This window comes from Megascapheus bottae, chromosome 16, assembly GCF_031878675.1.
Source record: "Megascapheus bottae isolate mThoBot1 chromosome 16, mThoBot2.hap1, whole genome shotgun sequence".
Classification (NCBI taxonomy): Eukaryota; Metazoa; Chordata; class Mammalia; order Rodentia; family Geomyidae; genus Megascapheus; species Megascapheus bottae.
Genome location: NC_143524.1, coordinates 12,810,480 through 12,824,519, shown reverse-complemented (window position 1 = coordinate 12,824,519; position 14,040 = coordinate 12,810,480). Strand labels below are relative to the sequence as shown.

Here is a 14,040-nt window from a genome sequence, read left to right as displayed (position 1 = left end):
GTGCGTGTGTGTATGTGTGTGTGTGTGTGTGTGTGTGTGTGTGTGTGTCCCCTGGGCCTTGTTTTCTGGGCCTGGGTTTGTTTTTTTTGTTTTTTTTTTTTTTTTTTGTTTTTGTTTTTTTGCCAGTCCTGGGCATGAGCTCAGGGCCTGAGCACTGACCCTGGATTTGCTCAAGGATAAGGCTCTACCACTTGAGCCACAGCACCACTTCTGGCTTTTTGCTATATATGTGGTACCGAGGAATTGAACTCGGGTCTTCGTGCATGCTAGGCAAGCACTCTACCATTAGGCCAAACTCCCGGCCCCTGGGGGTTTTTTTTGTTTGTTTGTTTGTTTTTGTTTTTTTGCTCAAGGTTGGCAATCTACCACTTTGAGCCACACCTCCCCTTCTGGCCTTTTATTGGTTAATCAAAGGTAAGGGTCCATGCCTTTTCTGCCTGAGTTGGCTTTGAACCTCAGTCTTCATATCTCAGCTTCCTAAGGACAGGATTACAGATGTGAGCCACCAATTCCTGATAAATCTACTGATTATTAAACACTATATTTTGGAGCTTTACTTCTAATCTCATAGTGCAATATCATTTCCACTGTACACATAAGAAAACTGAAGCCCACAGACAATCAAACCACTATCCCTGCTGAGGTTGGAAGGAGCTGGGGGAAGGGAAGGGCTTGTGGCTGTGCTAGTCCATGTTCCCACAGGTATCAGGAAAAGGGGTAGGTGATGGCTTTTTCTCTGTGCTTCCCCTGCCCGCCAGAAACCATCCATTTCTGATCCAGGTAGCTCTGTCTTCCCGGATGGCGGGGGTGGGCCAGAGGATGATCTATCCACTTGTCCCCACGGCCCTGACCCGCTGACCTCTCCCTTGAAACCGATTTCTTCATGCTAGTTCAACATTAACTCAGAGGGTTCAGGACAGTCCCTCAGATCGCAGGAGCGGACACGTTATGGCGCACGTCGGAGGCCCGCAGCTACCTGGCTACCTGGCCCTGGCTACCCTGTTTACCCTTGTGCACAGCCAGCATGGTAAGAGATTCCTTGGAAGCTGAGGCAGGAATGGAGGGCTGCAGGCTGGGGCTCTGGGCTGGGGGTTACCAGGCTGGTCCCTAGGTAGCCCTCAGGCCAGAGTCCAGCTTCAGGAAGGAGTCAGGTGCTCAGGGCTTCGAGGAAGGTGGCGCCTTCTTGCAAGTCTGCTGAGTGGGCAGGGGCAAGCAATGACAAGAAGGAGCAAGGGAGCTGTGTGTAGCCGCCTTCTGGATACTCCGTCCCCCAGACATCTCCTTGCAGTAGCCAGTAAGGCCAGGCCAGGTTTGCTGCCTGGCCCAGGATGGCAAATGCCACTCAGATCCCTGGAGTGACAGTCCCCTGCCCCTTCTACCACAGTGTTCCTGGCCCCTCAGCACGCACTAGCGCTGCTCCAGCGGGTCCGCAGAGCCAACTCTGGCTTCCTGGAGGAGATGCGCAAGGGCAACCTGGAGCGCGAGTGCGTGGAGGAGCAGTGCAACTATGAGGAGGCCTTCGAGGCTCTGGAGTCCACCACTGCCACGGTGAGTCACCGGCCTGCTGGTGGGGCCCACGCTCCCCTCAGGGGGCCCAGGGCATGAGGCCCACTGGGGAGGCACGAAGAAGAAACATCTCCGGTACTTGCTGTGGTGATGACTTCAGGCCTGAGCTCCATTTCACTGGGTACCCCCAGCTTCTCTTGGGGCTCCAGATACCTAGAAGATAGCATGACTCTAGGACCTAGTGAGGCTCATGCAGTGTGCAGACTGCAGCCTTCAACATCAAGCCACAGAGGGTCTCTCTGGGGCACCTGACCCAAGAAGAAGCTTTTTGTTTCCCCTTCTAGGCCATGATTAGGAAATGGGGTGTTTGGAGAGGTGAGGCCAGGAGCCCTGGGTTCCAAGTCTCAGTATCCTTGGGCTCTGTGCAGCGCCATGGCCTTCTGTTCTCCTGTCTACCCTGTAAGTGGGGAAGCCCTGTTCAGTCTTCTGTTGCTCTCATTTATCTTCTCCTTGGGCAAAATACAAGAGGATGTGCATGTATGTCCCCAGAGCCCTTCTCTGGTGAGAGGGGTACGGGAAGGTGTGTGCTTCAGTCTTACCTTCATCCCTTGCTTTTCAGGATATCTTTTGGGCCAAGTACACAGGTGAGTACCTGGCAAGGTTTGCCCCAGGACTGGAGGCCTGGGCATTTCAGCTAGAGAATATCCTCTCCCAGAGGTACACCATCTGCCCAACTTCCTGTTCTCCTCCTCCCTCCTCCCTTCCCTCCTCCCATCCTCTCATTCTTTCCCTCCATTTCTTCTTTTTCTTCCCCTCCTTCTCATCCATCCATGGTCTATATCTCTGTTTCTGTCATCTTCATTTTACTCTGCCACCCAATCCCTAAGCCAATCCCAAAGGTGTCTCTGGTCTTTTCCAGCTTGTGATTCCATGAGGAAGACTCGAGAGATTTTCACGGAATGTATGGAAGGTGAGAAGTGACAGGATGTGGGGACAGTCCAGAGAAGAGAAGGGGGTGGTGGTGGCTCTGATGGCCATTTCAAGCCCCTGACATGGCCTTTCTGTCCCTGGGGTGAAATATGTGACTTTCCATGTGATTCCGTGTCTAGAAGTTAGTTGGAAGAACAAAGGAATGATTGGATAAGAAACTCATCTTCAAGGCCTCATTCTCCTTTACCTCTGTCTAATCAGAGCTTTGAGCATGGCATATGTTCTTTTAACCTAACTTTCCATGGCTCCTCATTATGTACAGAATAAAATAGATTTCTTAGCCTGGCAAAATGTTCAGGTCCATTTTTTTAGCTTCTCTTTCTAGATCTCCTGTTGGACCAAACTCAAGACTTATGATTTTCTTCAAAACACACACTGACAGCATGCTAATATACAAACACGGCTCAGCCTTTGCTAGGATTGTCCCTTCCTGGAGCAGTCACTGCGGTCACTGTCCTTCAACTTCCCCAAGCCTTCAGGGAGCTGCTCTATCCACCAGAGCGTTCGGAATCTATCTTTAATCTGCAACAGGCCTTGTCCACGAAGGGAATCTGTTAGTCACTGGCCATCATTTAATTTCTTTTTTTAAAAAAATGTGTTAATTTTAAAACATTTATTTGATCACTTATTTATTTTTTAGACAGTGTCTAACTATGTAGCCCAGGCTAGCCTCAACTTCAAGGGTCTCCTGTCTCTGCCTCCTGAGTGCTGAGATGACTCCATCTTGCCAGGCAGGTGGTACTGGGGAATGTTTTTCCTTTTTTTTTTTTTTTGGCCAATCGTGGGCCCAGGGCCTGAGCACTGTCCTTGAACTTTCTCAAGGCTAGAGCTCTACCACTTGAGCCTCAACACCACTTCCGGCTTTTTTTTTTTCTATGTATGTGGTACTGAGGAATTGAACCTGGGTCTTCAGGCATGCTAGGCAAGCACTCTACCACCAGGCCAAAGTCCCGGCTCATATTTTTCCTTTTTTTTTTTTTTTTTTTTGTTGGTCATGGGGCTTGAACTCTGGGTCTGGGCACTGTCCTTGAACTCTTCAGCTCAAAGCTACAGCCCTACCCCTTGAGCCACAGCACCATTTCCAGGAATTTTTTTTTTAAGCTGTTGAATTGCTTTCACTTTCAAGGAATTGACCATCTCAAGGAAAGAAAAATAGAAGACATGCAGGAAAGTTTTCCAGGTGCCCAGACCCCACAAGAGAAGGCAATAAAATGAGAGAAACCTCCCCCAAAGTAGAATTTACCTGGCCTTGTGGGAGACCATGACAAACAAATTTAAGAGCATTTCAAGCAGAGGACATGGCGTTTGCAAAGGCCCTGAGGCTTAAGGAGCTAATGCAGAAAGATCAGGCCAGGTTAGCAGCCATAAGTAATCACTGAACAGGAAGTGCATGAGGGCAGGCACCTCACTTGACTGTGACTCATGGCTGTGTCCTGGTACAGTGCCTGTCATTGGGTTGTATATGGTGGGCATATCTGGTTACTGCCACTAGGTGCCAAGGAAGAGTAGAACACATGGTGGAGTGAGTTTTGCTGGAGTGGGGATTTCCTGAGGCATTAATGCTGACCCAGGCTCTGTCTCTACAGGTCACTGTGCCAAGGATCTGGGACTAAACTATCGAGGGACTGTGAATGTCACTCGGTCAGGCATTGAGTGCCAACTCTGGAAGAGTCGCTACCCACACAAGCCTAAGTGAGTGGCGGGCAGGCCTGCCAAGCAGTGGGCTGATGGGAGTAAAGACATTTGGGTAATCCTGGCTCTTGCTAAACAATCTCCTTTTCAGCATCAACTCCAGCACTCATCCTGGAGCTGAACTGCAGGAGAATTTCTGCCGCAACCCAGATGGCAGCACCCTGGGTCCCTGGTGCTACACCACAGACCCCACTGTGAACAGGGAGGAATGCATCGTCCCCATCTGTGGTGAGCTGGGGTGATGAAGTGGTCCATAGCCAGGGCCCAGGGGCCATCGTGGGGCTGGCAACCTGGGTTGGACATCAAGATCCTTGCCACCTTCAGAGCTCAATGGGCCTCTTAGCCAGGGGGTCCCGGAGACCTGGGTGAGCTGCCAGGAGCAACTCTTTTCCTTCCTAATGTTGACTTCTTTATGCTTCCAACTGTGCCTCATTCCAGACCTGCATTCTGTCCTGTCAAGGTCCTCTCTTCCTGGAAGCCTCCTTCACCACTTCAATCCACATGTCCTCTTCTGAGCACCACTGAGCAAGCCTCATCCAGCTCTAGTTCCACATGCATTTGTCATTCTTTCCTGTGGCTTATTCAACTAGAGCTATTAGCAACATTGCAAAACAGAGTAGGCAGACACCATATCAGGGATGCACCAATAAGCTAATCTCTTACATTTCCTCTTGGCTACTTGCAGCCATATTGCTCCTGTGGCTACAGGGCCAGTGGATACTGGTTGGGCTGCAGTGGGTGGATTAGCTGTGGGTACAGGTCCAGCCGAGCCTGACTCCTGTGGGCCCAGATCTGCTCCACTTATACTCACACTGGGGTGGAGGCTGGAAGACTGCAAATTTATGAGGAAGCTCTTCCCATGGTGATGTACAGCCCTGCTTACACTCCATTGGCTGGAGCAAGTCACATGATCAAAGCCAAAGTTAAGATATGAAATACTCACTACCTGTAATAATCACCAGGAAAGGATGTCGATCCGGGCAGGGTAAAGAACCCATCTTCAGTATTTAACCCATGAAAATACAGGGTCTGTTCTTTATTCGCTTCGAACCCATTTTGGACCTACTGTTCCATCTTGAAACTGGTTTTAGGGTAAATAAATTACCTCTTAGTGTAATAAAACTAGTAACTTTTTAGATGCTAGTTCCCTCTACACACGCTGATGAACCTGACTTGTCTACAAAGACATGCGGTGTAGGCCTTAGTCATTTAGCCTTTCCTGAGCCCCATAAAAATAGATTCCTGGGCCAGGAGTTTGGCCTAGTGGTTAAAGTGCTTGCCTAGCATGCATGAAGACCCGGGTTCGATTCCTCGGTACCACATACATAGAAAAAAGCCGGAAGTGGTGCTGAGGCTCAAGTGGTAGAGCTCTAGCCTTGAGAAAGTCCAAGGACAGTGCTCAGGCCCTGAGCTCAAGCCCAGGACTGGCAAAAAAAAAAAAATAGATTCCTTCAAAAACCAAACCAAGTCAGGTGCAGGTGGCTCATGTCTGTAATCCTAGCTGCTTGGGAGCTAAGATCTGAGGATCCCAGCTCAAAGCTAGCTTGGGCAGACAAATCTAAGCAACTCTTATCTCCATATAACCAGCAAAACCAGGCTTGAGCAAAAAAGTGAAAAGACAGAGTGAGGCCCTCAGTTCAAGCCCTAGTACTGGCACAAACCAACAAACACAACAAAAACCAAAAACTACTCCAAGGATCTCCTGTCAACAAGTAACCAGTAGGCCAAAAGGCCACCTGGTTGTCATCATTTCTGGCTTATTATTGCTACCTATTTATGTGGTGTATTTTATCCCCTCAATCCTGCCAGGCAGGCCTGAGCAAACCTGTTTAAAGAGGACGGCAGTCTGAGGTCATACAGGCCGAGGCATTAGAATGGACCTGTGGGGTCACATCCTCTCTGGTCTCTTCTTCCTTCCCCCAGGTCAGGAAGGATATGTCCCTTCTAAGGTGGTTCCCAGGACTGGAGGCTCCAAGGCTAATCTGGACCCTGCACTGGGACAGTGTGTCCCTGAGCGTGGCCAGCAGTATCAGGGGCAGCTGGCAGTGACAGCGCTGGGGACTCCCTGCCTGGCCTGGGCCAGTACAGAGGCCAAGACCCTGAGCAAAGACCAGGACTTCAAACCGGAGGTGAAGCTGGAGGAAAACTTCTGCCGAAACCCGGATGGAGACGAGGAGGGTGCCTGGTGCTATGTGGCACACCAGCCTGGCGACTATGAGTACTGTGATCTCAACTACTGTGGTGAGCGGGCAAGCAGGGGAATCTAAAAAGCAGAAGACAAGTCTGGGGGTGAAGGGAAGACAAGAACAGTTATGCTGGTCCCCCCCAAACTTACTGAATATGCAATTGGGAGTGACTGCCATTGCAGCCTTAGAGAAACTCAGCAGGAGAAGATCTTACTCCCATTTTACAGATGAACGAATCGAGGCCCTGCTAGGATGTGACCTAGTGACCCAGAGGCACCTGCTAACCTCAGGACCAGGGGTCTTTCAAGGCTGGCAGGAGATCTGGAAGAACTAAGGTCTGGGTGAGGAATGGCCCAGCCTCGCTCAGCCCCAGCCAGTGTCCTGGCCTTTACAGATGAGGCAGTGGAAGAGGAGGCCAGCGAGGATGAGGATGTGGCCATCTCAGGGCGCACTACAGTGGAGGAGTTCCAGCCTTTCTTTGATGAGAGAACGTTTGGAGCAGGGGAGGCAGGTGAGGCCTCTGTTGCTGCTGCTGCTGCTGAGTGCAGGGGTCTGGGGTTGGTGGCCAGGGATCAGCCCCTCATGGCTGGCTTGCTCTGCAGACTGTGGCCTGCGGCCTCTGTTTGAGAAGAAGTCACTGCAAGACGCCACAGAAATGGAGCTTCTGAATTCTTATATGGAGGGGCGCATCGTAGGTGGCTCAAACGCTGAGATTGGCATCGCTCCCTGGTGTGTCCTGGGCTGCCTCACTGCAGCTCCGCTGGAAACTCTGTCCTTGGCTCTGGCTAAGCATCCTGCTACCTCCTCATCCTCCCAGCACCTCTGCTTCTAGCGCTGGTGATGGGCAGAGGCCCGGCTCACAAAGACTCCTGCTCCCCTTTCCCAGGCAGGTGATGCTGTTCCGAAAGAGTCCCCAGGAGCTGCTGTGTGGGGCCAGCCTCATCAGTGACCGCTGGGTCCTCACAGCTGCCCACTGCCTCCTGTACCCACCCTGGGACAAGAACTTCACGGAGAATGATGTTCTGGTGCGCATTGGCAAGCACTCCCGTACCAGGTGTGGAGCTGTGGCCGGTGGGTATGGGGTCTGGCCTGCCTGAGTGTGCGCAAGAGGGTCTCTGGTGGATCTGGGCTTTGTGGGGTGTCTTGAACACCCCCACAAGGACATGTCCTGATAGGGCTGCAGACTGAGGAAATCCTGCTGTGTCCTCAACTCTGTTCCAGACATTAGGATGTGGGGTGGGAGTGGAAGTCTCTTCAAAACAGTGACGAGAGCCGGTGCTGGTGTCTCACCTGAGTAATCCTAGTGACTTAGGAGGCTGAGATCGGAGGACAGCACGTCCAGGCCAGCCAAACCACAGAAAATCAGAAGTGGTGCTGTGGCTCTAAGTGGTAGAGTGCTAGTCTGGAGTGAAAGAACTAAGAAACAACATCCAAGTTGAGGTCAAGCCCCATAACCCATGAAAAAAATAAAAGTGATTAGCCGGTGCCCACCCCTGTCTGTCTGGCAGGTCTGATGCCAGCACCTCGTGTGGGTTAGGACTGATAAGACACCATGGGATGAGGAGGGGCTGCAGTCCATGGCTCATTCCTTTTCTTGGGAACTGGCTGCCCCTCCGTGTGGGCCTCTTACGGCATGGATTTGTAGCCTCTTGGTTTCTCTGCTGGGGTCTCCATAGGTATGAGCGGAACATAGAAAAGATCTCCATCCTGGACAAGATCTACATCCACCCCAGGTACAACTGGAGGGAGAACCTGGACCGGGACATTGCCCTGCTGAAGCTCAAGAAGCCTATCACCTTCACGGACCACATTCAACCCGTGTGCCTGCCGGATAAGGACATAGTGACCAGGTTGAGGCTGAGTTGTTCCGGGCTGCACAGGGTTCCCTTTTTTTTCTAGGTTCCTTTGTGAAGTGAACTCACAAGTTCTTTCCCATCCTGGAGGTGTGTGTGTGTGTGTTTCATAAATTAAAAAATGTTATTATAAAGGTAATATACATAAGTCAGATAATGAGTACAGATTTTTTTTTGGGGGGGGGTGATGATGCTGGGACTTGAATTCAGGGCCTGGGTGCTATCTTTCTGAGCTTTGTACTACCTAAAGGCTAGTACTCTACCATTTGAGCTTCATGAATGGCTTTTTGGGGGTGGGGTGGGAGCTAAATTGGAACCAGAAGTTTCACAGATTTTCTTGCCTGGGCTGGTTTCAAATCATGATCTTGAGATCTCAACCTCCTGAGGATAGGACTACAGTGTAAGCCACACGTACCGGCTGAGTTTTAGGTGTTGGTCTCTGGGAAATGGTGCCAGGACCAGAAAGCTCCTGGTTCTCACTAAACCCTTATTCCTTCCTCAAAGGTTGTTCCAGGCTGGACACAAAGGGCGGGTGACAGGCTGGGGCAACCTGAAGGAGACATGGACAACCAGCATCAATGAGGTACAACCCAGTGTCCTGCAGGTGGTGAACCTGCCCATCGTGGAGCGGTCAGTGTGCAAGGCCTCCACTCGGATCCGCATCACCGACAACATGTTCTGTGCTGGCAAGTCTGTGCTTTCTGGGCCTGGGGAATGGCAGGGGCCAGGGTGGCAGGAATGAGAGCCTAGGATTCCTGGCTGCGGCAAGTTGCCCAACCTCTTGGAGGCTATCCCTTCCATAAAACAGAATATATACCATGAATTCATGTAACACTTAAATGAGACCGTGAGCATGCATGTAGCTGGCGTGAGGTCAATTCATTTTTTCAGTTATTCAGCAGTTAATTAAATGCTTACTACATCCCAAGCAGCACTGGAGAGTACACAATAGGAACCAAAACTGATCATTTTCAACCAGGTTCTAGAAGTTCATATTTATAATCCCAGCTACTCAGGAGGCTGAGATCTGAGGATCACCATTCAATGACAAGCCAGGGCAAGAAAGTGTGTTAAGATTTTTTTTTTAATTTTATGGTCAAGGTGATGGACAGAGAGGTTTCAGTTACATATGTAAAGGACTGAGTACATTTCGAACATTGTTGCCCCTCCCTCATTTTTCTCCCACTTTCCCTCCTCCCATCTGTGAGATTCTTATCTCCAACTAGCCATCAGAAGGGTGTTTAACTGGTGGAAAATCAGCTATGAGAAAAGCAGGTCAGGGACAGTGCCCAGATGATGAGTTCAAGCCCCAGGAAGATTCTTCTTAGGAAGGAATGACAGTAAAGCTCTAGGGAACAGCCAGGCACTGGTGGCTACTCAAGAGGATGAGATCTGAGGATCATGGTTCAAAGCCGACATAGGCATGAAACTTTGTGAGACTTTTTTTTTTTGACCAGTCCTGGGCTTGAACTTAAAGGCCTGGGCACTGTCCTTGGACACTTTTGCATAAGCTAGTGCTTTGTCACTTGAGCCACAGTGCCACTTCCGGCCTTTTCTGTGTATATGGTACTGAGGAATCGAACCCAGGGTTCATGCATGCTAGGCAAGCATATGCTCCTGGCCCTCGTGAGAATCTTACTGCCAATTAACCACCAGAAAACTGGATATGGAGTTGAGGCTCAAAATGGTAGGGCACTAGCCTTGAGCTGAAGAGCTCACAGACAGCGCCCAGGTCCAGAATTTAAGCCCCATGACCAAAAAAGAAAGAACCAACAAAAGAAAGAAGAGAAAGAAGGAGCTCTAGAACATCATTTTTGGTGCTATGAAGAACAAAGCTGGGTAAAGGAGCCAGTACAGGGGGCCAGGATAATCCAAGCAGCCAGAAGTTTGACTGGAAGAAGTGAAGGAGTGAGGCAGGCAGGCATATGGAGGCATATGACTCCAGAATCAGCAGGTGCAAAGGTTCCTGGGGTGGGAACCAGCTTGGCAGGTTCAGAGAGCAGTAGGCCCCCAAAGTGCTGCTTCAAGCCTATTATTATTTTTGTTTTGCCAGTCCTGGCTTGAACTCAGGGCCTGAGCACTGTCCTCGAGCTTTCTTAAGGCTAGAATTCTACCACTTGAGTCACAGCACCACTTCTGGCTTTTTCTATTTATGTGGTAACTGAAGAATCAAACTCGGGTCTTCGTGCATGCTAGGGAAGCACTCTATCACTAGGTCCCCAAGCCTATTATTATTATTATTATTTATTTATTTATTTATTTGCCAGTCCTGGGCTTGAGCTCAGGGCCTGAGCCCTGTCCTTGGACTTTCTCAAGGCTAGAGCTCTACCACTTGAGCCTCAGCACCACTTCTGGCTTTTTTCTATGTATGTGGTACCAAGGAATCGAAACCAGTCTTCATGCATGCTAGGTAAACACTCTACCACTAGGCCAAACTCCCAGCCCAAGCCTATTATGTTTGAATACTCATATCTTTTTATTTTGAAAAATGTGATGGTCCTTAAATGAAATAGAAATTTTAAAGATCATATATAGTTGATAAACACGACTTCATGATGATGATGATGATGATTTTGCCAGTCAGGGCCTGGGCAGTCCTTGGACTCCTTTTGCTCAAGGTTAGTGCTCTACCACTTGAACCACAGTGCCATTTCTGGCTTTTTCTGTGTATGAAATGCAACTACTTTATATGAAGTGTGATGAGAATGGAATTTGGTATCAGCAAACGGATTAACAGAGAAGACAGCAACCTGGAAGTAGCTAGTCTCCCAGGAAGCTTCCTTACAGTCTTTCAATTATGCCTTTGAATTTCCATCAAACTGATTGTTTTCAGTGGCATTATTTCTACTCATTAGGACACTTGCTTAGTCCTTTTCCTGACATTATCCCATTCATCTCTTGCCAGTAGATTCTAGTAGGATCACTCACAAGTATAGTCTTCCCTGAGTTGTTGTTACACATTTATTCCATTCCTTTACAGATTTCGACTTTTTAAAGAACATGACTTTGGTGTTTCATGTTTGGGTATTTGTGTGTTAGTTCTGGGGCTTGAACTCAGGGCCTGAATACTCGGAGCTTTATAGAGGTTAATTGGAGATGAGAGCCTCATAGACTTTCTTGCCCTGGCTGGCTTTAAACCGGGGTCCTTTGACTCCAGCTTCCTGAGTAGCTAGGATTTTAGGTGTGAAGCATGGGCTCATTTCACGTTTTGCAGCTGCTATGGAAAAGACGCCGCAGAATGCTTGGCCACTGAGGATTTCTCTAACATCTGTGAAGTGTCAGTTTTATCAGGATATGCTTCAGCTGTTTCAGCCAACGTTTATTCATTTGTAAATTTGGGATTATTCACAAGATTCTCAATTCAGTTCACCTTCTATCAATCAGCTATATTTGCTCAACCTCACACTTAATATCTTTTGGTGTTATGAACACAACTGAATACACTAAATTATACTGACATTTGGATGCTCCTATACCATAGTTATGCTGTGTGTGTGGTTTTGTGTGTATACTTGTAGTTATTTTGCATTATAGAGGCTGTGTGGGAGTTTTGGATAAAACTCATTACTTCAGCTTTCTAAAACTCTAACTTGCTTTCTAGTGTTTATTTTTGGCAGTACTGGGGTTTGAATGGGGCCTTGTGTTTACTAGGCAGGTGCCTTACCACTTTAGTCATAGCTCTACCACTTGAGCTCTAGGCTCCTTTTTTTCTTTTTTTTTTTTTAAAGTCTACCAGTACTGGGGTTTGAACTCAAAGTTTCGTGCTCTAACTTGGCTCTTACTCTTAGCCAGTGCTACTTGAGCCACTCTTCCCATTCTGGCTTTTGCTGGCTAATGGGAGTCTCATGGGCTTTTCTGCCTCGGCTGGCTATGGACTGTGATCCTCAGTTCTCAGCTTCCTGAGTAGTCAGGATTACAGGTGTAGCTACCAGCTCCTGGCTCTTAGGTTGCTTTCTGAATCCTTCTCCTTATTGGGTGGAGAATGGACTGCAGGTAGAACGAGTGGACTTAGGGAAACTGGCATAGTTGGGATGGGGGTGGGGGAGGGGTGGTCCAAGGGACCTGGCCTGAGGTTAATTTGGGATATATATTAAGAATTGGAGGTCAGAGAAGGGGTGAGGTAGATACTTGGAGGCTGTGACTCTTGAAGGGAGGGGCTTCAGACCTCTGCTCTTCTCTCTCAAGGTTACAAGCTTGAGGAAGAGCAGCGAGGGGATGCGTGTGAAGGCGACAGTGGGGGTCCCTTCGTCATGAAGGTAAGCCATTGTGGTGGATATGGCTTGCTGGGTGGGGAGGAATGGGTGAGGAGGAAACCCCAATTTTCAGAATCGGTAGCTTAGCTGGGTAAGACCAGTATGACCTTGGACTTGATTCTTGGAAATGTCATCTTTCTTCCTTAGAACCCCTACAACAATCGCTGGTATCAAATAGGCATTGTGTCATGGGGAGAAGGCTGTGACCGGGATGGGAAATATGGCTTCTACACACACGTGTTCCGCTTGAAGAGGTGGATACAGAAGGTCACTGGGCGGTCTGAATAGAGGGCCACTCCTGGCAAAATCACAGAGGACAATCCAATGAAAGAATTTTTGTGGTTTCTTAAAAACTCTAGTTCCCATTAAAAGTGACACTTGTCAATGAGCCTCAGAGCTTCCTGTGCTATTTGTTGATGCAGAGTAGTTCTAGGCTAGGCTCAGCAAGAGCCAGGAATGCTGGACAGCCGGACTTGAAGGAACCTGCCACTACTAGAACAGGGCTGGCTGAGAAGGGAAGAGATACCCTCCAGGCTTTAGTGGGCTATCTCATTTAAGTCTCACAACAGATAGGGATGTCCTTAGAAGTGAGGTAGGTAAAATGGGATTTGGAGAAGTCGTCTGCCTAAAGTCACACAGCTAGGGCCACGAGAGCTTGGAACATGGAAGACAGGGAGGCACTGGCTGCTCCACTGCCAAGCCTAATTCAGAGCTTTCCCAGACATGGAGGAGAGGCAAGAGGATAGACAAACCAAGTGGGGGGTAGATTTATTTCTCTCTTAACTTTCCTAGGAGCCCCTATATCCTTCCTCCTATGGTTAAAATGGCTAATTTATGCCCCCAGAGAGTCAGGTTTTAAAATGCCTTCATTTGAGAGTACTATGGGAAATGGTGGCTAGGGGTATGGCATCCTAACATGATGCTCAGGTTCATATATTGTGGCTCCAAGCAGAGAAGAGGTAAGCATGGGCAAGGCTTCTCCTAACCCGCCCAAGCATGTTTCTTTGTATTTTATGACATGCAGAGGGTCTCCCAGCTCACTTAGTGCCCACTGTCCTTCAGGAAGCGCTCCAGGAGACAATGATACTTCAGCTCCCACCACCACATGCTAACTGGCATGGTTACACGTCCTTTGTTGGTCATCTCCCCCCCCCCCCCAAACAATGTATGGGATAACAGAGCAGCTCTTTCCCATAACAGAGTTTATCAGAGATTTTTAAAGAAAATAGTGGCTATAGGGTGTTTATATGGATCTGAAAAGAAGGGGGGCCCTGTGGCAACCATCTTCAAGGTTATTTTCAGCAGTGCTCACTAAAGTGGGACGGAACATGGCTCTGCCCCACTGCTGCTGTCCTCAGACCTCCATCATATTCCTCAGTTACAGAATAGCATAGCATTCTGCTATGATTCAGGGGACACTGCAACCTAAAACACACATGACAGAGTTTCAACTCGTGAAATGCGGACCTGCTGATAGTACATGGAGGTCTGAGCCACTTGGATGTAAGATAGGAGAGTAGTGTAGTAGGTACTATTCTTAGCTGATGATCTTCAATTCAT

The 14,040-nt window shown here is 48.9% G+C and overlaps 1 protein-coding gene across 1 annotated transcript; it reads left to right on the top strand.

Moving 5' to 3' along the window:
• The first annotated feature begins 914 nt into the window (after positions 1-914).
• On the top strand, positions 915-12,868 carry F2 (coagulation factor II, thrombin). Its single transcript, XM_090347802.1, has 14 exons — positions 915-1,027; positions 1,385-1,548; positions 2,126-2,150; positions 2,426-2,476; positions 4,083-4,188; positions 4,280-4,416; positions 6,112-6,429; positions 6,769-6,885; positions 6,977-7,103; positions 7,261-7,428; positions 8,051-8,224; positions 8,732-8,913; positions 12,413-12,483; positions 12,628-12,868. Exons 1-14 carry the CDS (start codon positions 949-951, stop codon positions 12,766-12,768), a joined length of 1,860 nt encoding a protein of 619 aa, XP_090203928.1. The 5' UTR covers positions 915-948; the 3' UTR covers positions 12,769-12,868.
• Positions 12,869-14,040: the final 1,172 nt, after the last annotated feature.